A 27,235-nucleotide genomic window follows, 5' to 3' on the forward strand; every position below is an offset into this window, starting at 1 on the left:
GTCACCAAGACAGCTTGAAAATCCCAACTCCCAGGCCACACGTCAGATCCTCTGACCCACCAGCTTGGGGCAGGATCCAGGCTGGTGTCCAAAGCCCCTTCTGGTAACTCCTGTGTGTAGTCAGAATGCAGAGCCACTGTCACCAGCCTTGGTGGCTTGAGGGCCCTGAGGAGCAGGGGCCAAGTCCTCACCCAGGGCTGTGGGAACTGCTGAAGCTCACCCTTCCCCACCCCATTGCTAAGACCCCAGGTGGTGGGAAAGCCAGCACTTCAGGTGGCTTAAGAGGCTGACAGGTAGCTCAGCAGGTGAGCAGGGTGCAGGGAAGGGAGCTGGAAGTGGGAGAGATGAGATGTGGGGTCCTAGGGCCCCAACCAGCCCAGGGGTGGTACAGGGCCATGTGCATCCCTGTGTGCCTACAGTGGGCTGGACGGGGATGTGGGCAGTGGCACAAGGCTGTTGGTTTTCTGGCTGACCCAGTGTTTGGAAATCCCAAGTGGCTAATAAGATTCCCTCTAAAATTCAAAAAACTCAGGCATTCTTAGGAGTTTCCAAAATTCCCGGATGGTTAACTAACAATTTGGCCTTCATGGGGCCCTGGGACCCCACATCTCATCTTTCCACTTCCAGTTTCCTTCCCAGCATGGTCTGCTTCTTTGGAGAGAGTGCTTTCCTCAGTAGGACCTTAGGGACCTGGCAGGTTCTGGTGGTGCTGTGCCGTGGAGGCCACCAGAGGGCAGGCGTCTCTGCATTTCTAAACATGAGAAGCCAGCTCTGGGCAGCCTAAGTCACCAGGACCACATATACCAGTGGCCAGATGGTACCGCATGGCAGGTGGGCAAGTGGTTTTGCCAGGCAGTCCTGAGACCTCAGGGACATCGGTGGAAGGGAGGCTGGGCACTGTTGCTGCTCCTGCTGTCTACCGTCAGGCGTGCAAATCACAGTTTAGGAGAGCACATTTTGGAATATGGAACCAGTCCAGTGCCTGGCCTGTCCCTCTCTAGCACCCCAGCCATGGACAGAAGTGCGGTGCTGGGGACAGGGATGGCTGCATTGACTGCTGGTATGGACCTGGGCTCTTAGGGATGGTGGGGGCCCTCTTGTATCCTCGTAAGAGCCTGCAGACTGTGAGGAGTCACAGTGTCCTCAGAGGAAGTGCAGATCACAGAAAGCCTGGAGGCCAGGAGATCCTGTGCCCCAAGCTGGGATTGTTGCTCTCAGATCCCCAAAGAAAGCAGCCCCGGGAAGTGAAAGGAGCCTGGGAGCCACGTGATAGCCACAGCTGGGACGAAGCTGAGCTCAGGCTGCCCATGACTGTACCTGGGGGAGGCTCAGCAGCTTCCAGAGGGCAGAGTGTCCTGACAGTTCTTAAAAAGCAATGGCTTCTACCCCAAAATGCAGAACATCACATAGGGCTGCCCAGGTTCCCTGAATCTCACAGACATCATCTTTTTCCCCACCTCATTTTGCAGTAGTAGGGATTGAACATCAAGGTCTTCCCACTACGTTACATCCTCACTTTCACTTATTTTTTGTTTTTAATTTTGAGACAGGATCTCACTAAATTGCTAAGATGCCCAGGCTGGGCTTCAACTTTTGACCCTCCTGCCTCAGCCTCTAGAAGGCTGGTATCACAGCTACGCGCCCAGCCCAGGTGGATCATCTGAGGAGACTTGGGCTCAAGGGTAAAGCTCCAGGATGGGTTGGGCTGAGGCCTCTCTTTTCCAGACACTCCAACTCTTTGATGCTGAGTGCTCTATTCCAGGAGTCCTGGCTGGAGATGGCAGTGGTTTTAAAGATCAGTAGAACATGCCAGGCCCACCTGACTTCTCCCCACTGTATTTATCCCACATGATTCAAAGTACTGTCGGAGAAAGCCATGCACTGACTCAATCTAATTTCTCTCACTGGCGTGGCCTTTATTTTTTTTAGTACTGGAGCTTGAATCTGGTCTTTTAAGCATGTGAGGCAAATACTCTGCCACTGAGCAGTCCTTTTTAATTTTTATTTGATAACCAGTCTCCTTAAAGTAGCCCAGGTTGGGCTTGAACTTGCAATTTTCCTGCCTCAGCCTCCTAAGTAGCTGGCATTATAGGCATGAGCTACCATATTCAGCTTGGGCTTCAGTTTAATTAATTTAACTGATGTTTGCATGACACATACTAAGTACCAGGAGCTATTCTGTGTGCTTACAAATGTTAATTTTAACTCAGTAATTACTGAAAAGAAATATCCAAGCTGGCTGTGGTGGCACATGCTTGTAATCCCAGCACTCTGGGGAGCTGAGGCAGGAGGGTCACAAGTTTGTGCCCAGCGATTGAGCAATTTAGCGACAATGAGATTGTCTTAAAATAAAAAAGGAACCGGGACACTGCATAGTGCAAAGGTCCTATATTCAATACCCCCTAGCATCATAACACAAAACAAAAAAAAAAAAAAAGAGAGAGAAAGAAAACAAAAGGCAAATCCTTCTGCTTTTTCCTCTATGACAAGATGCAAAAAGGCAGGCTTTCCCATTTGCCTCTGATGGCAAACGAGCGTCTCTGAAGAGCAGCTCCACAGCGACTGGGTGCTGAAAGAGCTTTTTGAGCCTTAGTTTCCTCATCGCCAAAATGTGGATCCCGAGTCTCTTTAATAAATGGTGCTGGAAAAACTGGCTCTCCGTTTGCCGAACACTAAAGCTAGACCCATGTCTATCACCATGTACTAAATTAAAATGTAAATGGGTCAAAGATCTGAATATTAAAACAGAAACACTAAATCTATTGGCAGACAAATTGGGTAGAAACCTTGAAGACATAGAGGTAGGTAGAGAATTCATGAACAGGACTCAAACCGCACGGGAAATACTTCCCAGAGTCAATAACTGGGACCACTTCTTATTAAAAAGTTTCTGTATGTCAAAAAAAATCTCCAGCATAGTGAAAAGAAAACCCACAAACTGGGAAAAGATCTCAATGAACTCCTCCTCACACAAGGGGCTTTTGTCTAAAACATATAAAGAATTAAAAAAAACTAAGACCCCCAAAATTCAAAGATCCAATCCAAAAATGGGCATCTGAGATGAATACACACTTCTCAGATGAAGAAATACAAATGGCAAATAAATACATGAAAAAACGTTCATCATCACTAGTCATTAGAGAAATGCAAATTAAAACCACACTGAGATTCCATCTCACTCCTGAAAGAATAGCCAGGATCAAGAAAACCAACAACAACAAATACTGGAGAGGCTGTGGGGAAAAAGGAACTCTCCTGTACTGTTGGTGGGAGTGTAGACTGGTACAACTTTTGCGGAGGTCAGTCTGGAGATTTCTCAAAAAGCTGGGATTGGAAGTCCCATTTGTTCCAGCTATTCCACTTCTAGGCATATTCCCAGAAGAACTGAAAACATCATACCACAATGATATATGTGCACCTATGTTTATAGCAGCACAATTTGTAATCGCCAGATCTTGGAAACAACCCAAGTGTCCATCAACTGAGGAATGGGTAAAAAAGTTGTGGTATTTTTATACAATGGAATACTACTCAGCTATAAAGAAGGATCACATTGAGATATTTATAAATAAATGGGCGCAGCTTGAGACCATACTCATAAGTGAAATAAATCAAACTTGCATGTGTGAATACCGAAGTTTCCCTAGTGTAAGAAATGATTCAAATATATAAAAGTATGTGGTAATCATGATTCCCCATTATGTGGCCGTGAAGCCTTATTAAGTTTTCGCTTATTAATTGGAATGGCTTTATTCTGGGCTGCTTGATATTATCACCTGAGATGAAATGAACAACTACTTTGAAGAAAACAACACATCATAATAGCTAGTGCTGATTTAATATCATCTTGTTTTGAAGCCCCACCAAATTATGGCTCTTTTGTCTCCATTGGTTTTATCATGTTGTATCTTGCTGGATTTTATTATATGTGATAGTATAAACAAAAATTGTTACAGGCAAAGAGATAATATAGAAACCATTGTTCATTTTCTGTTAGCTGGTTCTAAATACCCTATAATACCTTCATCCACTTGAATGGTTTTACACTGTCTTGATATGTTTGATCCTATAGTACACAAAGTTATATTTAAATATTTCAAGGAAAAAGACACTATGGTAACTACTATTAGGTCGGGTATTTGCTGGTGAAGCACTAGGTTGCTGAAATTGTCATGCTTTGACCTGAATTGTCATGTTGTTATGTCCTCTTTTATCTCAATCTCTCCCTCATACATTAAAAAATTATTTAGTTATTGTTTTATTTTTTTAATTAAGGGGAAAAATAAAAAAATTAGCAGGATATATTATAGTAACTTTTTTGATTTCCTATTAACTTGATTTGAAGTCCTGTATTACTTCCACTATCTTGTTTTGACTGATTAGACTCTGTTCCGAACTGTTTGATAGTATCAAGTTTGAGGGTATAGGCAACTACTTTGAAGGCAATAAGATTCTCTATGATGCTCATTCTGGTTTGACTACTATCTTCTTTTGAAGTCCTGTAATGTTTACAATGTTTAGGTTCTATTGGTCTTGTTCTGTACCATTTTGTTCAACTTTACAATACCTAATGATATAGGCAATTCTTTTTAAGGAAGCAAGAAGCATTATGGTAATCATTGTTGATAATCTTGTACTCTGTTTTTACATCATGTACTATGTCTATCCTTGGTTTTGATTGACGCTTTGTTTTGTCATATTTGGTTTTATTCTCTTCCAAAATAAAGTAATAAGAACTATGGGAGTAATAAAACCCAAAATTTTGTTGTAAAAAAGAGAGGAAAAAAAAGTGCTCTAAAGGATACAACTGCAAGTGTGTTTAGGTGCATTAAGATAGATGACCATATTAATGTTTTTGTTGGATCACTGAACACAACTGTTTGCAGTCTCACTGTTTGAATGTCCACTTTGTATGCTTTGATCCTGTGACTTGAGCAACTATCTCTAAGATGATAATGTGTAATCTATTAATTGGTGATTTCTTACTGTATTTTTTGTAGTTCTGTATTACTTGTACCCTTACACTGTTTTGTTTCGTTTTTTTCTCTTTTTCCTTTTAAATAAAATTTTAAAAAAATGTGGATCCTAGCCTCTGCAGGGTGTTAGGAAGGCTTGAACTACTGAAAATGGCACATGGTGCGCACAGTGCGTTGCTTACCATAGGGCATCTACGGCAGTGATGATTCCAATATATGAATGTTACATTCTCCCACTCCATACCCAGTCGGTGTGGCCCACTAATGCCAGGCACTATGCCCTGGGTACACCGGGTGGAGGGGGCCCTGTCCCCACAGAGCCTGCAGCTTGGTGAGTGAACTCTGAGCAAGGAGCTCCTGACCCTGAGTCACTTGAAAAGCAGGACAAATGGTGGGGAGCACAGGAGGGAGAATGAGCTCACAAGCGTGGCCTCTCAGGTGAGCCGCCCCAGCCGGCCTGTGAGACTCTGTGAGTGCCTGAGGCACTCACAGAGATTTCCCACCCCGCAGGGAGAGCCAGAATGGCTTCCTCTTTGCCGCTTTCCAGATGCAGGAGGTGAGCTACAGCACTGCACGTGGACCCAAAACACAGAAGCACACTTCATGAGAGGAGAAGTGACCCTCTTGTCACCTGGGGAAGCAAATAAATGTGGACCCTGACGGCCAGTCTCAGTTCTGTGGTCAGGGTGAATGACCCAGTTTGACATTTGCTCACTCCAGAACTCCAAGCTTCTTGCATCCTCAGAAATGTCACCTCTGGGAACAACAGTAGGGCAGGGGGCAAGCGTACTTATTTGACTGAGCCTCACAGGGAGATGACAGCTAGCACACACTGTGGCCCAGCTGGCTTCACAGGGAACCGAAGGTGCCCTCCATGCACTGCTAAAGAGCTGCACAGAGGTAGGATGTGGTCAGGCAGTGGCCTCCAAGTGCACAGTAAGTGATCCAAGCTTGACTTAGGGCAAGAGGTGGGAGCTGATGGTCAAGAATTCCAAGGCCCCCTGTCCTGAGTCTGCTCGTTCTGGGAATCAGCCACAGCCTGGGGATCTGGTTGGTGCTGTGCCATGGGAGCTGGGCTTTCTAACCTGGTGCGGACAGGTGGCTACAGTCTGCAGGGAACCGCCACCCCTAGGGGGCTCTCCTGGGCCGGTTGCGGTTTGGCAGTCCTGTCTCAGTCATGCTCCTTTTTCAAATCTTTGACCAAACTCTGGATCCCAGGTACCTGCATAGATGATTGGGGTCCCTATTTCAGATTCCATGAATTCAGTTGTCAGGGGTTAGGTGGTTGTCAGTGGCCCCCTTCTTCCAGGTAGCTCAGGCACAACGCCACCCCATGATCAGAAGCATGCTGCCGCCACCTAGTGGCCCCCAAGGCTGCACAACCTGCCTGAGCCTTGGAGTCAGGGAAGGTGATGCTTCGTAGAGAAATGGATCTATGAATTTACTGCCTTATTAATCAATGAAAAGGTGGCGCTCATCTGGGGCTAGGAGCTAAGCAGTTAGGGTGACTGACCCTTCTCACCTCACATGGCTCACAGGGAGAGATGCAGAGCAGACTTAAATCCCAGCTGCCGCCCAGGACATGGAGAACAGGTTAGGGAAGCTGTGGGGAAATGGAATACTGTGTGCAGCAGTGGGGAGGGAAAACAGTGCAGCCACTTGGAAAACAACAGCGTGGCAGGGCCTTGAGAGAAAAAGCAGAATTGCTATGGGATCCAGCAATTCCACTTCTGGGCGCATATCTCAAAGAACTGAAAACGGGGTCGTTAGAAGGTATTTGTGTATTTTCTCATAGTGGCATCTATCACATAGCTAAAATGTAGAAGAAACACAAGTGTTCATGGACAGATGAACGGAAAGGCAAAAACATGGTGCACACAGATGATGAAATATTTAAAAAGGAAGGACATCCTGATATGCTACAGCATGGATGAACCCTGAAGACATTATTCCTGTTGAAATAAGCCCATCACAAATGCATCATGAGTTTACAGATAGGAGGTGCCCGCGGCAGTCAAATTCAAAGGCAGGAAGCAGGATGGCCGGTGCCAGGGCCTAGAGGAGGGGTTATGGGAGCAGAGTTGGTTGTTCAGTGCATACAGTTCTCTATTCTGCAAGATGAAGAGACTTCTAGAGACAGATGGCAGTGATGGCTGCATGACACCTTAAGGGACTTATCTCAGAAGCACACGCTGAAAAATGGAGAAGACAGGAAGTTAAAGGCATCCATTCAATGGGGCAGCCTAAGCTGTGATGCTCACATAGTGACATGTGTGGAGAACAGAAGTTATCTATCTACCCTCAGCAATGAAACCATAAAGGGTCAGGTGACAAATGAAAACCCAGAGACCAGTGGCCAGGATATAGGGCTGTTCCAAGCTCTGTTGTTATGTGACTTGAGCACGTTCCTTGCACCCTGGCCCTGGTGTCCTGTGTGGGTACTTGTGACACTTGCCTTTCTAAGGTCTCCTCCAGCCCTAACAGCCTCAGCAGCATCTCACCTCAATCACAGCTGTCACTGAGCTCGAGGGACTGTCCCTGAGGGCTGCTCCTCACTTTTAGTCTGCCCATCTTTCCTGGATGTGGGTGCTTGCACTGAGCTGACTGCAAGCAAGGTCTCTGCGTTGGGTACACTGCTCCAGAAAGGGCCAGGCTGGCAATGCTGAGAAAACACCAGCAGATACGCCCAGAGTCGAGAAGCTAGAGGAGCAGGGCACTGTGAAGCCCTGGCCTGCTTCCCCTTCCTCCAGGAAGCCCTCCTGCTGCAAGCTAGCTCCTTGTCATCTGTATCTCCTGGGCTCCAAGCAGCAGTCCTGCTTGGGTTCAAGCTGGGCCTTGGGGCCTTGCAGGCTCTACATGGTACTTGCTGACTCAAAGAAACCTCATTGGCCCTGTTTTGGGGCAAATGAGAGACAGACAGGAGGGGTCTCCATGGGAGGTGTGCCCCAGTGTGGTCACTCCCAGTGTGGTCCCCTGCGAAGTGGACCTCACTTTGACCATAGTCTTTTGGTGCTACTGGATTATAACTGGAAAGGGCCCAGGGGCTGGCTTTCTGGGAGGCTGTGTTGGATGACTAGAGTGCAGTAGCCAGGGTAGCCAGGGCCTTGGCGGCGGCGGGGGGGGGGGGGCAGATACGGAGCCATGAACAGGATCAAGAGGACAGCTACAGAGCAGTGAGGCAAAGTATGGGTCCCGACACCTGGGATACATATGTGAAGCCTAAACCTAACCTTAACCCTTACTCATTCCTAGCTCTGCCCCAACCCTGCCCTTACCCCTAATCGTACTTGTAGCCCTGCTCCTACGTTACTCCTACTCCTAACTCTACCTCCACCCTTACCCCTAATCCTAAACTTACCCTCACCTTCCCTTTATCTTCCCTTAACCCTAAGCCTAACCCCAGGACTGCAAGCTGGCGGGGATGGGGTAAGTTGGCTCAGTTATCACACAGGTGTGACAGTGCCCTTGGCTGTTCTGGTATGCTACTGACTCTGTGCTCAAGGCTCCAGACATAGTATACTTTCAGAGCAAGCCACCAGGGCAAGCAAAGGTGTGCAGGGCCATCTATCTTGGAAAGGGACAGGACCCTGAGCGCTGAACACAGGGAATCCAAGCTCTCTAATTTAGCTGTAGCTAAAGCTTCTAGTTTGCTGCTAAAACACCCAGCAACACTTTGTGTTTGCACCCAAAGCACCCAGCATGTTCCAAAGTGTTTATAGACACCTAGGAAGGTCACCCAGGCCAGCTCCCAAGCCCCTGGCCAGTGTTGCAATGATGTGTCTGACTACCACAGGGTAGGGGTGGGAGGACAGAAGTCTGTGCTCCTGTGTGACCCTAGGGTTTGTATCTGTTCCTCTCTGGTCTCTGAATCTCCACATCCCTAAAGGACTCCTGGTTCTCAAGTGCACTAAGAGGGAGCTGCAGGGCACTTAGAGACCGCTTTGGCCCTAAAACAAATTTTATGCTTCTTTGAGTTCCAAACAACTGTCACTTCAGACAAGATACTGTGGCAGTGACAGGTATATAGTCTGTGTCCAAAACTTATTGAGTGGGCTGACGTGGGCCTCTGGTTCTGACAGGTCAGCATCTCTAGTCTCTGTGGTGCCTCTCGGAGGGCTCCTGGGAAACCACGAGCCACCCAAGTGCTCTCTGCATCCCAGGTGTGGTGCCTACCCTTCTCTTTGGTATTCCTCGTCCAGATTTGACAGAAGCTGTGATCCTGCTGTGGACAGGTCGACGGCAGCCAGGGGCAAGTCTCGATAGGCAAAATTCACGAGCTGCACAGGAGCAAGGCTCTTGGTTTCTTCTTCAACTTGTTGGGAGATGATCTCGACTTCAGAAATTCCTCCTGCAATGGCAGGCCTGGAAGGAAGACAGGAAAGGTTGGGCTCCAGACCAAGGTTGGGCTTCACTTCCTCGAAAAGATGAGATGGAAGCATCGGAATCCACTGTGCAGGAGAAACACAAGGTTGTCACACATGTCCCACTGGAATCCCCAGGACTGGACCAACACCTTGACCAGTGCCCTCTTCACAGGTTGGGGAAGTAAGGGAAGAAGAACTGCTCAGGTCTGAACATAAGAACTCTGGGCCAGAACCTTTTTCAGGGGGAAGCAGAGGCACAGATGACAACTGTCAGGCCACGGCCTAGACTTAGGACTCTGGGTCACTGCATTTTATGCTGGAGTGGATGCTTTTAAGTCATCTCATGGTCCCTTGAAATATGCCTGTCAATCGTCCGATGACAGAGAAAGATGTCTTGGCTCACCACTGGGGTATACTGGTAGCCAACCTGGAGGGACCTCGGGGGCCTTGGGAGGGGAAGACAGCTGGAGTTGCTGCTCCCGTCCTGTCAGAACTGGCGCTGCTAGGTTGCCTTTTCTAGAGTAGGAAGTGGGGTTCATTTGGTCAGATGTCTGCAGCATCCTTGGTCTCCTCCTGTGTCACAACAGGCTCACTTTGGGCACTGAAAATAACCCACAACTCCCCTGGCACCACAAGATATCCCAGCCAGGGGCAGTGCCACCTCCTGACCACCAGGGGTGCTTGGCAGTCACTGCTGACAGTGCAGATGACTGGGTCCACTCTGGGTGAGGTGGCCCTAAAGTACTGACATCTGAACAGTGTGGGGACATCACAGACCCTGTGGTGTAGTTAACACCGCGCATTGTCCTGTCCCAACACCAGCAGAACCCTGGCTGGGTAATTTTGCTTTCACTCCCTGCTATCTTTGGTCCTTCCCCAATCCTCTACCTCATCTCCTCTTGTCGAATCTGGGCCTGGGTCTTGTTCTGCTAGCCAAACAAGGAACATTAGAAAAGAAAATAGCATGAGTGGGTAACAGTAAAATTTAACTATTTGAAAGAACATGTTGGGTTGGTGTCCTGGGTAATGAGACTCAGTTCTAAGACAGAGGCAGCAGTGCAGTCTGCTCAAAAAAGGTCAGTGCCAGCTCTAAAGCCACCTTCTGTGGGGCTCCTCCTGGGCCTCAGTTTCTTTAGGTGAAACTCTGGAAAGTTATTAGAGGCTGCCTGGAAGACAGTCCTTCTCACCCTATGGTATGAGATGGGTAGAAGTCTGGAGCTGGTCAGAGCAGCTTTGGTGCAACAAGCCCCCCATGTGGATGGGGACCTCTAGGGGGAAGAATTTTCTAACAACCACTGAAACCTAACCAGCAACACAACACAACAGCCCTCAAGACACTCCGAGCTGACTCTACCTAACTTTCTTTCTCTTGGCTCATCCAGATAATAGAGGGGAAAATGGAGTTTTTATTTGAGTACCACGGGGGGGGGGGGGGCTGCCTGTACTACCTGAGCAATTCCTTGTGGCTCAGATCCCTTTAGTAGGCTGTGGTTAAACCTTTGCTTTTTGCTACCTGTCAAGCATAGATAATAGCACTCATCACTGTGTGATATTTACAAAATGACTCAAGATCCTCAGACAGAACAGAGGATATGCAGCTTCTGTGTTTCTCAACGATTGATAGGAAAGTGTGGGTGTTTACAGGGGGAATCCCAGCTCCTCCAGATGTTCCCAAAAAAGTACATGCTGGGCTGAATGTGCTGTCTTTTCTTGGGGACTGTTCAAGGAAACTAGGAATTTCTGAGCTGAATAAACAGAATGTTCTAATCAGTGGGGAGAACTCAAGGAGGGTGGAGCAGGTTTCTGAGTTCCATAAAATATGGCTCTGAGAAGCACAGAGCAAATTACTTCTGCCTTCCTAACTTGCCAGCCTCCCAGTCACTTTCTGCCAGTGGCCACAGTTTCCCATCTCTGTTCTCAGTCACACAGCCATTTCCACAGAGAGATGAGGTGAGGCCTCCTTTGGTGGGAATAAAGGTTTTACAGATCATGGCTTACGTACTCTCCTGGGTGAGGGTCAGTGTGGTTAACAGAATGTATTAATGGTTCCCCTTCCTACCCCTTCCTGAACCCAGGCCTTTTCTGTAAGACTTTGCTGCTCCCCTCATCAGTAGAGTCTGCCTCCAGTCATGTGACTTGCACTGGCCAATAGGATGCTGATGGATATGACCCTCACAGGGCGTGGTAGACAGTGGTAAATTCTGCCTGGTTCTTGCACTCCAGTGTCAAATCAGAGGGGTTCAGCATGGCTATGAAGGAAGAGTAGAGCCTAGTCTCAGCTACATTGGCTTACAGCCAGCACAGCTTCACCTCAAAGGTGACCCCAGATGAGATCGGCAGAGCTATCTAGGTGGTTAGTCCAGACATGTGAATGACATTTACTGTTGTCTGTTACTGAAGCTGGCTGCCCCCAAGCACTACAGTGGTTATATGGCTTCGTTATGCATGGGTTTAAATAGCCAGGCCCCCAAGGGCCTAGGGCCAGATAGGCCAGGAAAACATCATATTACAAACAGACTGTTACTCTCATCTTAGTAGCTTTTTGCCAAACGATTCCAAACAAAAATAAATCACCACCTGGTTACATCATGCTGGTACTTGGAAGATAAAGTGCTAGGTCCACATGGTGTCTTAGGTTTGGGGAACTGGAGGCAAGGCTCCCTCAAAAGCTCTACCCTGGGTTTCATAGAATCTTCTTTTAGAAATCTTGTCACAATTTTTAAATTTCCTTGCAATGCCTTTTGGCTCATTCATTCCAGGTACTTCCTAATGTTTTGAGTTTGTTTTTGAAAGGTTCTCCCCATTTTTGTGGCCTCTTGTAATGGAATTGTGCACAGTAATTGCCTAAATCAGCAGGACCTTGTCTCCTGGGAGATTGATGGTGACATTCCTGACACAGAGCAGGTCCCATAGTACTCACTGTGGATCTGTCATGTTGAAAGGCGCCACCAGGGCCATGGGCTTCCTGGTGTCTAGCAAGGCTCAGCTGTCCTGAAGCCTGCTGTCAGCATTTCCGAGTGTGATTTCCATAAGACACATACAAAAATAGTGCCCTGAAAATAAAAATAGTAATTTATTACCTTCAGATACAATCCCGAGTTCTCCTAAGCACATCTAAAATTAGAACTTTTTCTCATTTTTTTGCACAGTAATGTCAAATACATTCTCCTGATAATCCAGTAGAGGAGCAACAATACACACGAGTCATCTTCTTGTTAAAAGATGAGAAGATAAAGTAATTTCTTTTTCCTCCCTCTCTCTTTTCCTTTCACTTCTCTTTCTCTTTTATTCTCCTTTCCTTTCTTTCTCACTCCCTCTCTTTTTTGGTATTACTGGGGATTGCACCCAGGGCCATTGCATTATGCTACATTCCCAGCCCTTTAAAAAAATTGTTTTTATTTTACTTTTTGATTTTTTTTGTTTTGTATTTTTTTTGTACCAGAGATCGAACTCACGACCTCATGCTTGGCAGGCAGGCACTTATGCCACTGAACTAAATCCCTAGACCCCAAAATTGTTTTTATTTTGAGATGAGGTCTTGATAAATTGCCTGGGATGGGTTTGAATTTGTAATACACCTTCTTTAACCTCCTGAGCTGCTGGGATTATAGGCATGTGCCACCACACCCAGCTCAAAAATCAGTGACTTTTCTGTGTCACACTGAGATAGTAGAAGGAGCAAGTTAGACCCTCAGTTTTATGACTTCTTATCCACAGTACTTTCCACCAAGTTGCTGTGGCCCCAACCCCAGCATAACTTGTAGTCTGTCTCTTTATTATTCTAGACTTTTCTCTGTGCCTCTCAACTGGGTCTTCAATGAGAGGCAGCAAAGTGGCTAAGAGGGCCGACTCTGGAGTGAGACTGCCATAGTTACCCCTTCTGCCCTCAGCTTCCCCATGTGTAAAATGGGGACAATACTAGAACCCAGGGACAGACTGCATGTAAGGGACTTAGAATAGGGCTTCATACATACCAAGTACAATATCAGTGCTGGCTTCCATTATCATAAGTGTAATGTTTTCAGAAATTAAAACTGCATAGAATGTTGAACCCAAACTCATTCCAAAGTATCTGAATGGCTGAATATAAGATTGTAACCTGAAGTTTGACCTCGGTAATGCAAAATACTTTTCCAGCCAACTCAACAGTGCCACCCAAAAGTCCCCTGGGAGATGACACAACCCAGCAGACAAAGCGAGGGAGCCTGGTGTACATGGCTGTGAACAAGTTTTAAAAAGGTAACTCAAAGGTACAATCCTGTAAACTGCATTCTACCACAAACTGCTGTTCTTCCAAGCAATCAATGTAGGATAAAATTCTTTCTCCCCTTGGGTTGGAGAGACAGTTCAACCAGGGAGATAGGGACAATGGGATAGTTTACACAGGCAAATCACTGCAGGCTTTGAAAGTCCAGGGGATAGGATGTCAGTGTGCCAAGCTCTGTGTAATGAAGAGGAGCTAATGATGGCGGAGGAATCTGGGAAGGTCTGAATTTAGAGCCAGTAAAAAAAAAGGAGAGGAGGCATTCTAAAATCAGAAGCAACTCAATTCAGAAAGCTACCAACATTTCTACACCAGACGTTTGTAGTGGTAGGAGTAAAAAAAAGCATAGAGTCAAGGCAACATTAGGGACAATTTGGCCTTGCTAAAGGTTCAGTGGACCTCAGGCAGAGGGTCTAAACATTAAACACAGAACTCTCCTATGTAGGATTTGGGGTTGCATATAACTACATAGTAAATATTGCACTATTATCCATTCCATAATGCATATTTAACCAATCTCATTTTTGTTGCTGTTGTTCTCTTCATATATTCTCAAGTTAATAGTCTTCCAGGTATTAAGATGGGTCACATGCATCATCTAACCTCCACAGACAGTAAAGCCAGGATTGAGGTCCCAGGACTGGAAGCCAGTGGGCAACGTCCCCTTCTAGATACGTGTCTTAATGAGCTGTGCTCCCAAACCAGTATTTGATATGTGACACCAGACACTAGCCCTGAGAAGGGCCTTTCATTCATGGACCTTCCAGTCCAGCTGAGCAGATTTAAAACACAAAACTCCAAACTTTCTGGACCCCCTAGCTAGCGAGGAAAAAGTAAAAATTGATAAACCTATACTTAAAAATAATAAACACAAACTACTGCATTAATATGTTATATCCAACATAAAACACATGCAAAGACTAGAAATAAAAATGATGAGAAATAGTTTAATTTCACTTTTAGGAAGGAAAATTTCAAATACACAGAATTGTACAGAATTGTGTAATGGACCTCCAGTTCCCCACTGTCCAACTCCAACAGTTATCAGCTCTTGACAGTCTTATCTTCTCCATATCTCTGCCCATTCCCTAACCTTCATGATTATTTTGAAATAAATCCTAGGTATCACCTCATTCATCTGTTCAACATGTAGCTCTAAAAAAGTCTTCTGATGAAAGACAATCACAGGACTGTCATCACCCCCAAGTCAACTGCAGTTTCTCAATACCATTAAATAGCCAGAACATTGTTCTCATTTCCCTATCTGTCCTATAATCTTTTAGATGCTTGTTCAGTCTGGACCCAAACAAAGCCCACAGACTAGGATTGGTTAACATGACCCTTAAGTCTCATTTAATCGATGGGATTTCTCTCCTGTCTCATTTTCTTGGATGACATATTGGAAAAATGAATCTCAGGTTTCCATGGTCTGGATGGTATAGTTTAACATGTTCCTCGGTCCTCTATTTTTCCTGTAAAGTCTATATAGACTTTAATTAGCTTCAAATTCATTTTTGGGGGCAAGACTTTATTGGTGGTGTCACAACTATCTTCTTGGCACTCTTTTCATGATACTGACAACAAATGATGATCTTGTTCTAAATCCATCCATTCATTGGAGTAAAATGCTGACATTTAAATTTCATCATTCTTTATTAATAAGTTGCTATAAAGACAAACTTTCATCAATAATTTGATAAACCTAGGGTATAGTTCATCTAGGGAAAGAAGCATAAAATCTCAATGTCCTCTTTTTTAGTTACTGGTTTTTATAATGATGACTCAATAGCTTGTCATCTTCCAAAGTGATTGTGAGGCATCTGCTGTTGTTATGCAGCACCCCTGATTCCTTCACTCACTCTCCAGGGTGTATAGGGAGCAGTGTTCCTGGAAACTGGCAGTGGTTTCCTAGAAAGGACAGATGGACCCGGGAAAGACGTCTCCAGAACAAGGACAAAGATAAGGGATGGATGATGGGAAAGGTCACCTTTAGATAATACAGTAGTTAAGTAACTGCTTCTGCTGGAGGTTTGATTCCTAACAAGCTGCACAGTGTAGAAGGTCACCTTAAGATGATGGGAATACTTAACCTGGATGTTACTTAAAAATAATATTTTCCAAACAAAGCCATCCCTATAGCACTAGGCTAGCACAAAGCAGGTGTTGTCTAGCACTCTATAAATGAACATCTGAAGTACAAACCTTCTGCCTCAGCAACCTGGTAAAAGGCAAAGCAAAATCTGTTTTGGATTTGCTAGGTCTGGTGCTGGCAGATGGAGAGGATGCTTAAGAGACCTGACTAAAATCTCAGTCTCTTCTATCTGTGACTCATGCATCTCTCTACCAGCATCATGTTTGCTTGTTGCATCCAGAACTGCAGTTTGACCTTTCTCAGCTGGTGTCCTTGAGATTTTAGGTCCTAAGAAGTCTGCTAAGGACAAGCACTTTCCTCACCCTGTAGTGGACAAAGCTAAAACTCAGCTCTATTGTCCCTGGAGGACCCCAGGTCTATTTCTTAAGCCTTACTCAGCTGACAGCCCTTAGATGCCTGCATGTGTCTGTATGTACAACCATTTCACTGGTTCCCATGTCTGCTTTTACTCAGATCTTTTGGGGGACACAAATTAATTTATATACTACATTGCAAACGTGAGCAGAGGTGGGGTCTGAGACATATTAGTGCTCCCATATTTCTGACAGGAGCCACTGTGTGTGACTTTAGATTTGTGGTTCTCAAATCTTCTCATCCACCTTGTTCTTGGGTTGGGGGGCATTAGAGACCAGATTTCTGGGTTCATCCACGAAATTTCTAATTGAATATGGCTAGGGTGGGGGCCTGAAAGTGGACCTCTAACAAGTTTAGAGAATACAAATTTGTTGGTGTGGTGTCCCACACTCTGATCTGTGAATCGGAAAGTTTGCTGGAAGTGAGGTAGATATTGTATTTCTCCTTTGCAGAGGAAGTTAAATTCCTACAAAGCTACTTGAGTGGAATTAGCAGCAGAACCTAAGATGGCCAGGCTGTAGAACCAGAGAGGGAAGGACTTTTAGGAAGCTTTTGTTTGCAAGACACAAAATGTCTCATGGAAACTAAAGGGAAGAAGGTTGTTACTATGTTTCCTAACAGGGGAACTGAGGAAAGAAGATTCCGGGACTAGAGTTGTGGCCAAAGGATACCATCAGGATACACTGTTTTTTCCCTCAGCTTTCTTGAGTATGACTGACAATCAAAGTTATATATCTAGAGTACAAAGCATCTTTTGAGCTGGTGCAGTGGTACATTAAGTGGAACCTTGCTACTTAGGAGGCTAAGGCAAAAGAATTGTCTGAATCTAGAAGTTAGGAGCGTGGGCAACACAGCAGAAGTGGAGCTGAGAAACAAAGAGTGGAGAACCTCTGGGAAGATGTTAGAGCAGTAACTACCAACAAATCAGTCTTCTGGGATCTGGAACCAGGAAAATAATAACCTGGGAGAGAACAAAAAGAAGGGAGCTAGAGTCTCAAGAACAGGAAAGATGGGATGACTGTGAGAAATTGAAGAGACAGAATGCAATGCAGAAAAAGGTATGAGCGATCCATACTTCCTCCCTGGCTTACACTTGTGAGAAGGAGAGCAGATTCTATAAGAAACACAGTGGAAGGGTTGGGGTTTCTCCAAAAGCCTTCAGGGGAAAATTCAGTGCCAAAAAGACCAGGGGATGTAGTGAGCTGCCGCACCCCCTTAAGTGAGTGCTCAGATGTATACCACTGAGTGGCAGACTGAGCCTGGACTTGCAGCAGCTTTATATTCCTCCGGGCACTGGGTGAGGGTCGGCCATGGTAGACATCTGTGGTCAGAAAGCCATGTTAGGCTAGCAAGAGACACAAAGTGTTTAAAGCTAAAAGACACAAACCCCAGCAGAGGCCAGGTTCAGCCCGCATCTGCAATCCCTGGGGCCAGCACTTCTGCACTCAATCATGCTCGATGGCCTACTCTTTGGTGACTGTGTCCAGGACGGACCCAGGCTTAGACTTCCTTGTCTCCCAGGAAGAGCAGGGACATGTCTTGAATTGAACACTGCCCCAAAACTGCATCCTGGAAGACAACCACATATTTAAAATCACAAAGAAATTCTTGTATCTTTTTGTGTACTTGGTTGTCTTTTCTTCTTTGTGTCTTAAAATGTGAACAAGATACATGAAAAATGTATTTAAAAACTGCTAGATGGTGTATCTAATCAAGAAGAATAAGAAGAAGTGAAAAACCAAATGATAACACAAGGGACTGAACATGGCTTAAGAAAGTAGGACTCTCACTGGAGTTTCTTCAGAAAAAATCAACTAAAAACAGGTAATGTGAAAAAAGGGAAGGGACATATATCTTGAAACCAAAATTAGTTGGAAATAAGAGACTTGATCAAGCAAAACATAGATGTCGGACTTTATAAAATGATAATGTAGCCCACAGACTGCCCACGGCCTTACTACTGGTGGGATGGGAGCATGAACTGCCATTCCAAGAAAGTTCCCCCCAAAATGGAGAGAACACAAATATGGTCAGAAACAATCCACATAAAGCCCCTCACCTCTTGATTTCCTACAGAGAACACAGCAGCCTGGCCAACAAAGTTGACTGCACACACAGAGGTGCGGGACTGCTCCCTCCACTACCATCACTCCTACTCAATATAGCTCCAGAAACACTGGCCAGAGCAATTAGACGTGGAAAAGAAATAAAAGGAACAAAGGTAGGATAGGAATAAGTTAAATTATTATTATCTGTAGATGACATGAAACTCTACAAAGAAATCCCCCACAACGCCACCAAAAGATTTCTAGATTTCACAACCAGATTCAGTAGCGTATCTAGATACAAAGTCAACACTCAAAAATCAATAGTCTTTCTGTACACAAATAACAAACTCACTGAGAGAGAAATTAGAGAAAAAACACTCTTCCCAATAGCAGCAAAAAATAGAAAGAAAGAAAGACTTAGTAATCAATCTAACAAAAGAAGAAAAAGATTTCTACATTGAAAACTACTGTACTCAGAAAAAGGAGATCAAAGAGAATATAAAAAATGGAAAGGTAACCTTTGCTCTTGGATAGAAAGAACCAACATAGTAGAAACAGCCATTCTCCAAAAATTGTTGTACAGATTTAATGTAATCTCAATCAAAATACTACTAGCATAACTCACAGAACTAGAGAAAAGATTTCTGAAATTCATTTGAAATCAAAAGAGACCTCCTGGGCAACAAAGACAAGTTAGGGTGTATCACAATCTCTGACTTGAAACTGTACTCTTGAGCCATTGTGATTAAAAAAAAGAGACCTATGGTCCCCCTGATTGACATGTTTTGAAATTTTGTAGTGTTTTTTTCTTTTCTTTCTTTTTATCCTTGAAATAAAATGGGTTTGGGAAAAAAAAAACTCACCATGGTACTGGCAAAAACAAAAACAAACAAACCAAAACTTGAGGATCGGTGGAACAGATTAAAAGATGCAGAAACAACTCCAAATGCACTCAGCCACTTGATCTTTAAAAGGGTCAAACATGTTCACTGGAAAAAGGATAGCCTCTTTAATAAATGGTGCTGGAAAAACTGGCTTTCTGCAACCAAAAACAACTAGACCCATGTCTATTACCATGCTCTAAACTAAAATAAAAATGGATCGAAGGTCTAAATATTAAAACAGAAACACAAAATCTGCTGGAAAATAGAATAGGTAGAACTCTGGAAGACACAGATACAGGCAAAGACTTCATATATAGACCCTTAATCATGTAAGAATTATCATGAAGAATCAACAAATGGGGTCTCATCTTATTAAGAAACAACAGAAATCATCAGCAGAGTACAAAGACAACCCACAGAGCAGAGAAGTTTTTTGCCAGCTGTTCTTCAAAGGGCTAATATCTAGAAAATCAAAGAACTGAAAAAAATTAGACCCTCCAAATTCAAAGATATAATCCAAAAATGGGTATCTGAAATGAAAACATACTTCTCAGAAGTAATAGTACAATCAGCAAATAAATATATGAAAAATTATCAACATCACTGGTCATTTGAGAAATGCAAATTAAAACACTGCTGACATTCCCTCTCCAGAAAGAATGGCTATTATCAAGAAAACAACTCAGGCTGGAGATTTTACTCAGTGGCATAAGTGCCTGCCTGGGAAGTGTAAGATTGTGAATTCGATCCCCAGTATCTCAAAACAAAAATAAAAACAAAAACAAAACCCACCAAAAACAAATAAACAAACAAACAGCCCCACAACTAGTAACATGCTGCCAGGGCTGTGAGGAAAAAGGAAGCCATTGTTGGTGGAAGTGTAGGCTGGTGCAATCACTGTGGAAATCAGTGTGGAGATTCCTTGTAAAACTAGGATTAGAGGTCCCATTTGATCCAGCTAGTCCCTTTCTGGGTATCTTCCCAGAAGATTGAAAAGCATCATATCACAGTGATAGATGCACATTCTTGTTTATAGCAGCACGGGTTGTAGTCGCTAAATCCTGGAAGCAACCCAAAGGCCCATCAAGGCGGTAAATACATTAAAAAGATGTGGGTTTTTTTTTATATGAGGAATATTACTCAGCCATACACATAAAATTGAGAGATTCATGATTAAATGGATGGACCTTGAGACCATAATCATAAATGAAATAAATGACACGCATGGGTAAAGACTGCATTATGTCTCTGGTGTGAGAAACTGAAAATGTAAGTAAGAACCAAAATGTGCAACAGATATGGAAAAATAGGAAGAAACTGTTCAAAAGGAAAAGAAAAGTAGGGATCAGGTAGGGGGAAAGGAAAGAAGAGAAAGAAAAGAAATGAGAAAAGAAAGATAAAATAGCCACGGATTTAGCTCAGTGGCATGAGCACCTGCCTTGCAAGTGCATGGTCATGAGTTTGATCCCGGTACCAACGGTACCAAAAAAAGAAAGATAAAATAAAAAACAATTTTAGTGAATGGGGAGGAGTAGGGAGTTTGTAAGAGGGGATACAAATGGGGGAAAAAGAAATCAAGATATATCACGCGCAGATATAAATTTCCTATAGTGATTGTGATCATTATGTATATCTAAATTGTACCAATAACCTTAAATAAACTGAAAATATTGGGAACAAAACCTTGGGGGGAAAAAAGGGAAGAAAACACAAATGGCATTAAAAAAATCCTGTCCACAGAAATACTGCCAGTAAACTCTCCAAATATAGGGAAAGAAATAAACATACAGATAAGTGAGGCATATAGAACCCCAAATAGCTATGCCCAAAAGAGAACCTCTCCATGCCACATTATACTCAAAATTCCAGATACCCATCACAGGGACAGAAAGGCAATGAATCACATATAGAGGAAAAGTAGTAAAGGTCACAGCAGACTTCTCTACACAAATTTAAAGGCCAGAGAGGCTCAGAATTAAGTGCCTTAAGCCCTAAGAAACAACAATTTCGATCCTTTCTTATGTGTCTGGCAAGGCTTTCCTTTAAAATTGATGGCCAAATACATTATGTCCATGACAAGGAGCACCTCAAGAAACTCACATCTACAGGATTACAATAAATTCTCAAGGATATCCTAAAAAAAGGCAATGAATTCAGCAATGCCAATATATCAAAGTAAATGAATACATTTGATGGGCTCAGCAAAATGGGAAAAATGAAGAAATAAGCAACAAGAAAAACAATGCAACAACAGGAATTAGTCAGTAGCTCCCAGTAATAATTCTCTGTGTAAACAGTCTCAGTTCCCCAGTGAAAATATACAAACAGGCTGAAGGGCTCAAGAAACAAAACCCTACCACATGTAGTATACAAGAAATACATTTGATTCAAAAACATTAAAAATCAAAGGATGGAAAAAATATTTCAAGCTAAAGGAACCTGGAAAAGAGCAGGAGCTGCTATACTAATTTTGAATAAAATGATCTCAAGCCAATACTGATCAGAAGAGCTAAGGAAGGTCACTAGATATTGGTTAAGGGAGCAGTACAATGGGAAGAGTTAACAATTGTAAATAAAGAGGCACCAAATACTAGCACACTCAACTTCATAAATTATATACTAATGGACCTGAAAAATCAGATGAACAGCTGTACAACTGTATTGGGGGACCTCAATATATCACTGTCACAAAGGGACAGACCAACTAGGCAAAAAAATCAACAAAAAAATATTGGAGCCAAACCAACTTTCAAACAAATGGCCTTAATAGATTATTTACAGAGTGTCCCACTCAATAACAGAGTATACATTCTTCTTGGTAGCACATAAGACTTTCTCCAAAATACACTACATACTGGTCCACAGAGCATGCTTAATTACCTGAAGAGTATAACACTAAGTTCCACAAACATATCCCTTACTTTTCTACTGTAAATTTTTAGTGTAACAGTAGCCAGCTGTGTATCTCAGTATCTTTGCTTGAGGGATACAGCAAGCATCTTTGTCTTTATCTGCTTGCCCACTTACAACAAAAGGCAAAGTATGTACATGTATGCAAAAGCATCAAAACAGGATTTTCACTGACATGTTGATCTGTTTCCCTGATGTTTTGGCATGTATTTAACTGGGCATCACAGTGGGTGTAATACACCCACATCACTCTAGGATTTGTTTTTTAAAAGTTTCCTTTTGATTTTTTTTTTTTCTGCTAAAAGTAGCCCAGTTTCGTACAATGGCACATGAAAAACCAGATTTGCAAGTTTTGGAGGACATCAAAAGTATATCATCATCCTGTAATCCCAGCACTTGGGAGGTTGAGGCAGACAGATTGTTACAAGTTTGAGACCAGCCTGGATTACAAAGTGAGCCCAAGACCAGCCTGACCTGACACTGCACAGTCAGACCCTGTCTCAAAAAGACAAAGACAAAAAGAGTAAATCAGCAGATTAGTCATGCATGGATGATGAAGATGTTCCATTATAGTAAAATATACATTTTCATAACACAAAAGTAGGGCAGGTGGATGATGAGGAGGACGATGACTCTTAACATTGATCATATGCACCAAAATTCCTGTGACGGCAAAATGGAGAAAGCATTTACTTACACGGACACAGGGAATTCAGACCTCCTTGATTCAAATGACAAAAAAACAGCAGTGAGAACATATTTGACTAGTCAAAATGTTGTGAAATGTCCACACAACCAAATGGAATGATCCAATGTTAGAAGTAGGTCTAAAAATATAGTGAGGGTCTTGTCAAGGGTGAAATACATTGGAAAGAATGCCTACACTGCCATTCAATGTTGGAAACTGTAACAGATGAAATGTTACAAGATGCTGTGAAATACACAAGGGCTGAAATAGAAATAAAATGTTCTGTATACATCAACAGCCCTAATAAAAATGTATTCATTATGACACCTCACTAGCTGAACTGAAAATATTCACAGGTCTGCTGTACATAGCAGGGATTTCTCACAGTAATTGTAGGAATTTAAAAGACTTACAGAAAAGTGATGGGTCAAAATATGGCATTAAAATGTATGCTCTTGTAGATGTGAAAACATTATGTTTTCAATTTAGAAATTTATTCTAGAATTCAGTCATCAGGTCCTTATTTATATAATAATAAACTGAATGATATTATGAATAGACTTATTGCTCTCATCTCCCAAACTAATTAGAATATGACATCCAACAATTGGTTTTCCAGTTTCCAACTGATGTTACATTTCTAACAAAGCACAAGTTGACCAGTGCAGGAGGAACAAAGCAGAAATTCCAAATGAAATGTTGCAATTTCAGAAGAAACTGTATAGTACAATTTGGATTTTATAAAGGTTTACATTGGCCTCATACATGATAAAGAAAAACAAACTGGAACAGCAGATTTCAATATTTCACCATGATAGAAATATTGATAGGGAAACCATGACAAAACAAGAGGCCTGAGATGGAAACTTTATACAATGAAACCAAAAGCGAGTAGATGTTGATGAGTTACATAGCAACTATGATGTCACTCAAAACACAGAGCTTGGCTAAGGGTTGTATTTTTCTCAGTCCTAAACATGTATACACAAACAGCTTGACAGTTTGTGAAGAGAATAACAAGTGCAAGACACAACAGAGAAATTTTCTTAAAGGACTGGGAATACAGTTCCATACAGGATCATTTACAGCAGAGGAAAAACAACATGTTTCTGCTCAGGGAACTGTGCCAAAAAATTGTGGACCACGCTGATGAGTGACAGCTGACCAGGCGAGTGCAGCATTTCAAAGACCTACTATGACAAGAAAACCAATAAGATGTCAACTGTGCCCTATAAGAAAGGACAGGAAAATAAAATGTATGTGCTACAGTATAAATGATACTTATAAAAGGAACGCGCGATTTTCATGTGGAAAGACTGTTGAGTGTGACAACTGAAGCCAAGATTGTTTTTGTTGGAGAGTGCTACTGGTATTTTCACTGTAGTTCATATAGGAATTTTTGGTTTCTGTTTTTTAGACTCTGTACGTCAAAAACTAGTTGATGCTGAAAATTCTGATGTTTTTACAATACTTTATTTTTGCGATATTTTACCTGTGAAGCACTTATTGCTTAATAAAAAGTCATAAAATTAATAATTCATCAATAGAATTATTCTGAGATTAAATGTGGATTTGGCATAATCACATTTTTGATTCTTTATAAAAAAAGTGTTATGCTCCCTTAAGTAGATGCAAGAGAACTGAAATTCTCTCATGCATATTACTGGATCACAGTGCAGTAGGACTTGAAATCATTGGCAAAAGACATTACAGAAACTATGCAAACACAGTGAGATTAAGTAACACTCTCCTGAATAATCGATGGGTCACAGATGAAATTAGTTTTCATAATTAAGCAATAATGTCAGTGTGACATACTGAGACCTATGGGACACAATAAAAGTAGTCCTAAGAGGAAGGTTCATAGGAGTAAATTTTCACATTAAAAACATTCAAATAAGTAACCTAAGGTCCTCGGAAAGGTCTTAGAAAAATGTGAACACTCCAAACCCCAAGTACCATGAAGAAGGAAATTATAAAAAGATTACGGCAGAAATCAATGCAACTGAAGATAAAAAATTACAAAGAATCAATGAATTGAAAGATTGGTTCTTTCAAAGACTCAACAGAATAGACAAATCTAAAATCAATGTTTTTAAAAAAGGAAGAAAAGATTCAAATCTTTGCAATTAGAAATGAAAAGCTGAAATCACAATGGTTTCTACTGAGATCCAGAAGATACTATGAGAACCTGTATTCTATCTAATAAACTGGAAAATGCAGAAAAAATGGGTAACTTCCTAGATAAATATAAGCTACCAAAGCTGAACTGAGAAGATATAAAAATTTAAATAAACTAATATCAGTCAGTGAATTTGAAGAATAAAAAAAATTATCAAGTAAGAAATGGATTCATCACCGAATTCTACAACACCAAGATCTATCATCAATATTTCTCAAATTCTAATGAAACTGAAGACAAAGCAGTATTCCCAGTCATTTCTAGAAGCAAGTATTATCTTAATTCTAAAATCAGAAAAAGTCCCAATCAAAAAAGAGAACTACAGACCAATTTATTTAATGAACACAGATGCAAAAATCCTCAATAAGATACTGCAAACAGAAGGCAGAAAGTCATCAAAAATATATCACACCCAACTAGGACTCATTCCAAGGACAGTGGGCTAGATTAACATGTACAAATCGCTAAGTGTAATTTACCACATACATAGAATCAAGGACAAAAACTATATGATTATTCCAAAAGATGCCAAACAAAAGCATTTGACAATATTCACTATCCATTCATGATTAAAAACACTCAAGAAGATAGGAATAGAGGTCCTTTATATTAATCTGATAAAGGCCATCTATGGTAAAACAATGGTCAACATTATACTAATGGTGAGAAGGTGAAGTTTCCTTCTAAATTCAGGAACAAGACAAGGTTGGTCAATATCATTACTTTTTGTTCAACATAGTTCTTGAAATACTAACTAAAGCAATTAGACCAGCAAAAGAAATAAACAGGGAAAGAGGAAGTCAAATTATCATTATTTGAAGATGACATGGTCTTCTAACTGCAAGTCCCTAAATCTTCATCAGAAGACTCCTACAATTAATAACCACATTTGGCAGTATATAAGTCAACATCAAAATTCAGTAGCATTCTTGTACATCAAAAATAAACTCACTGAGAGAAATTAGGGAAATAATATCTTTCACAACAGCATCAAGAAAAATGAAATACTCTGGAATCTTCTTAACCAAGGTAATGAGAGACCTTTACAATGAAAACTATAATACTCTGAAAAAGAAGATGCAAGAAGTTATTAGAAAAATGGAAAGATATCCTATGTTCCTATATAGGCATAACTAATATAGTTAAATGGACATACTTCCAAAACTGTTATGTAAATCTAATGCAATTCCAATCAAAATACCAATAACATTTCTTATAGAACTGGAAAGGCAATCTTAAAACTCATATGGAATGAGGAAAGATCTATAATAGCAAAAACAATTCTGGGTAACAAGGGCAAGGAAGAGGCATCACAACACCAGATCTACAAAGGTACAGTCATAAAAACAGCATGATATTGGCAAGAAACACAAGAAAACAAAACCAAACCACTGTGGATCAGTGGAATAGAACAGAAGATACAGAAGTCACTTCAGGCAAAACTCAGTTATGTGATATTTGATAAAGGCACCAAAGCCCTTTGCTAGCATAAAGATAGCCTCTTTAACAAGATGCTGAGAAAACTGGCTCTCCACGAGTTAAAGGCTGAACTTAGACCCATGTCTCCCACCACACATTTTAGCTAAGCTAAAATCAAAATGGATCAAAGATCGCAACATTAGAATGGAAATATTTAATTTGGTGGAAGACAAAATAGTCAAAATTCTTGAAGATACAGGTATAGGCAAAGACTGCGTGGATAAAGTCCTGGCTGCACAAGAAATAATACCAAGAATCAACAAATAGGATCACATTAAATTAAAAGGCTTTTGGATAGCAAAGGAAACCAGCAAAGTGAAAAGACAATCTACAAAAGGGGAAAAAATTTTGCCAGCTACTCCTCAAAAAACTAATATCTAGAATATATAAAGAACACAAAAAATTAGACCCTCCAAATTTAAAGACCCAATAAAAAAAGGGGGCATCTGAAATGAAGAAACACTTTTCAGATGAGGAAATACAATTGGCTGATAGACACAAGAAAAAAATATTCAGTGTCACTAGCCATTCAAAAATGCAAATTAAAGCAGTATTAAGATTCTATCTCATCCTAGAAAGAACAACTATCATCAAGAAATGAACCAATAACAAACACTGGTGAGGCTGTGGAGAGAAAGGTACTCTTCAATGTTGCTGGGATTGTAAATTGATACAATCACTGTGGAAATGATTATGGAGATACCTCAAAAAGCAGAAATTACATTTGACCCAGCTTTTGCCATTTTGGGTAATTTACAAGAATTAAAAACATCACACAACAGTGATTTATGTTTATAGCAGTACAATTCATAACAGCTAAGTCTTGGGAACATCCTATATGCCCATCAAGAGATGAACTGATTATGAAAATGTGCTATTTATACACAATTGAGTCCTACTTTGCTATAAAGAAAGATAAACTTGAGGCATCCTT

At 42.0% G+C, this 27,235-nt stretch overlaps 1 protein-coding gene across 3 annotated transcripts in view; it reads right to left on the reverse strand.

Moving 5' to 3' along the window:
- Positions 1-27,235, reverse strand: part of Tmem266 (transmembrane protein 266) — a 100,772-nt gene that overhangs the window by 38,346 nt on the left and 35,191 nt on the right. For 2 of the 3 annotated variants that reach the window (XM_063243529.1, XM_063243530.1), the window contains exons 2-3: positions 12,261-12,393; positions 9,150-9,338 (exon numbers count right to left, since the gene is read on the reverse strand). In XM_063243529.1, coding sequence (XP_063099599.1) covers positions 9,150-9,338; positions 12,261-12,298 — 227 coding nt within the window. In that variant the 5' untranslated portion in view covers positions 12,299-12,393. Of the gene's footprint in view, positions 1-9,149; positions 9,339-12,260; positions 12,394-27,235 lie in introns of those variants that run through there. The other variant, XM_023562277.2, reaches the window with a different exon arrangement.

Source organism: Cavia porcellus, unplaced genomic scaffold (genome assembly GCF_034190915.1).
Source record: "Cavia porcellus strain 051 isolate PalLab524CR breed Dunkin Hartley unplaced genomic scaffold, mCavPor4.1 scaffold_38, whole genome shotgun sequence".
In the NCBI taxonomy this organism is placed as follows: Eukaryota; Metazoa; Chordata; class Mammalia; order Rodentia; family Caviidae; genus Cavia; species Cavia porcellus.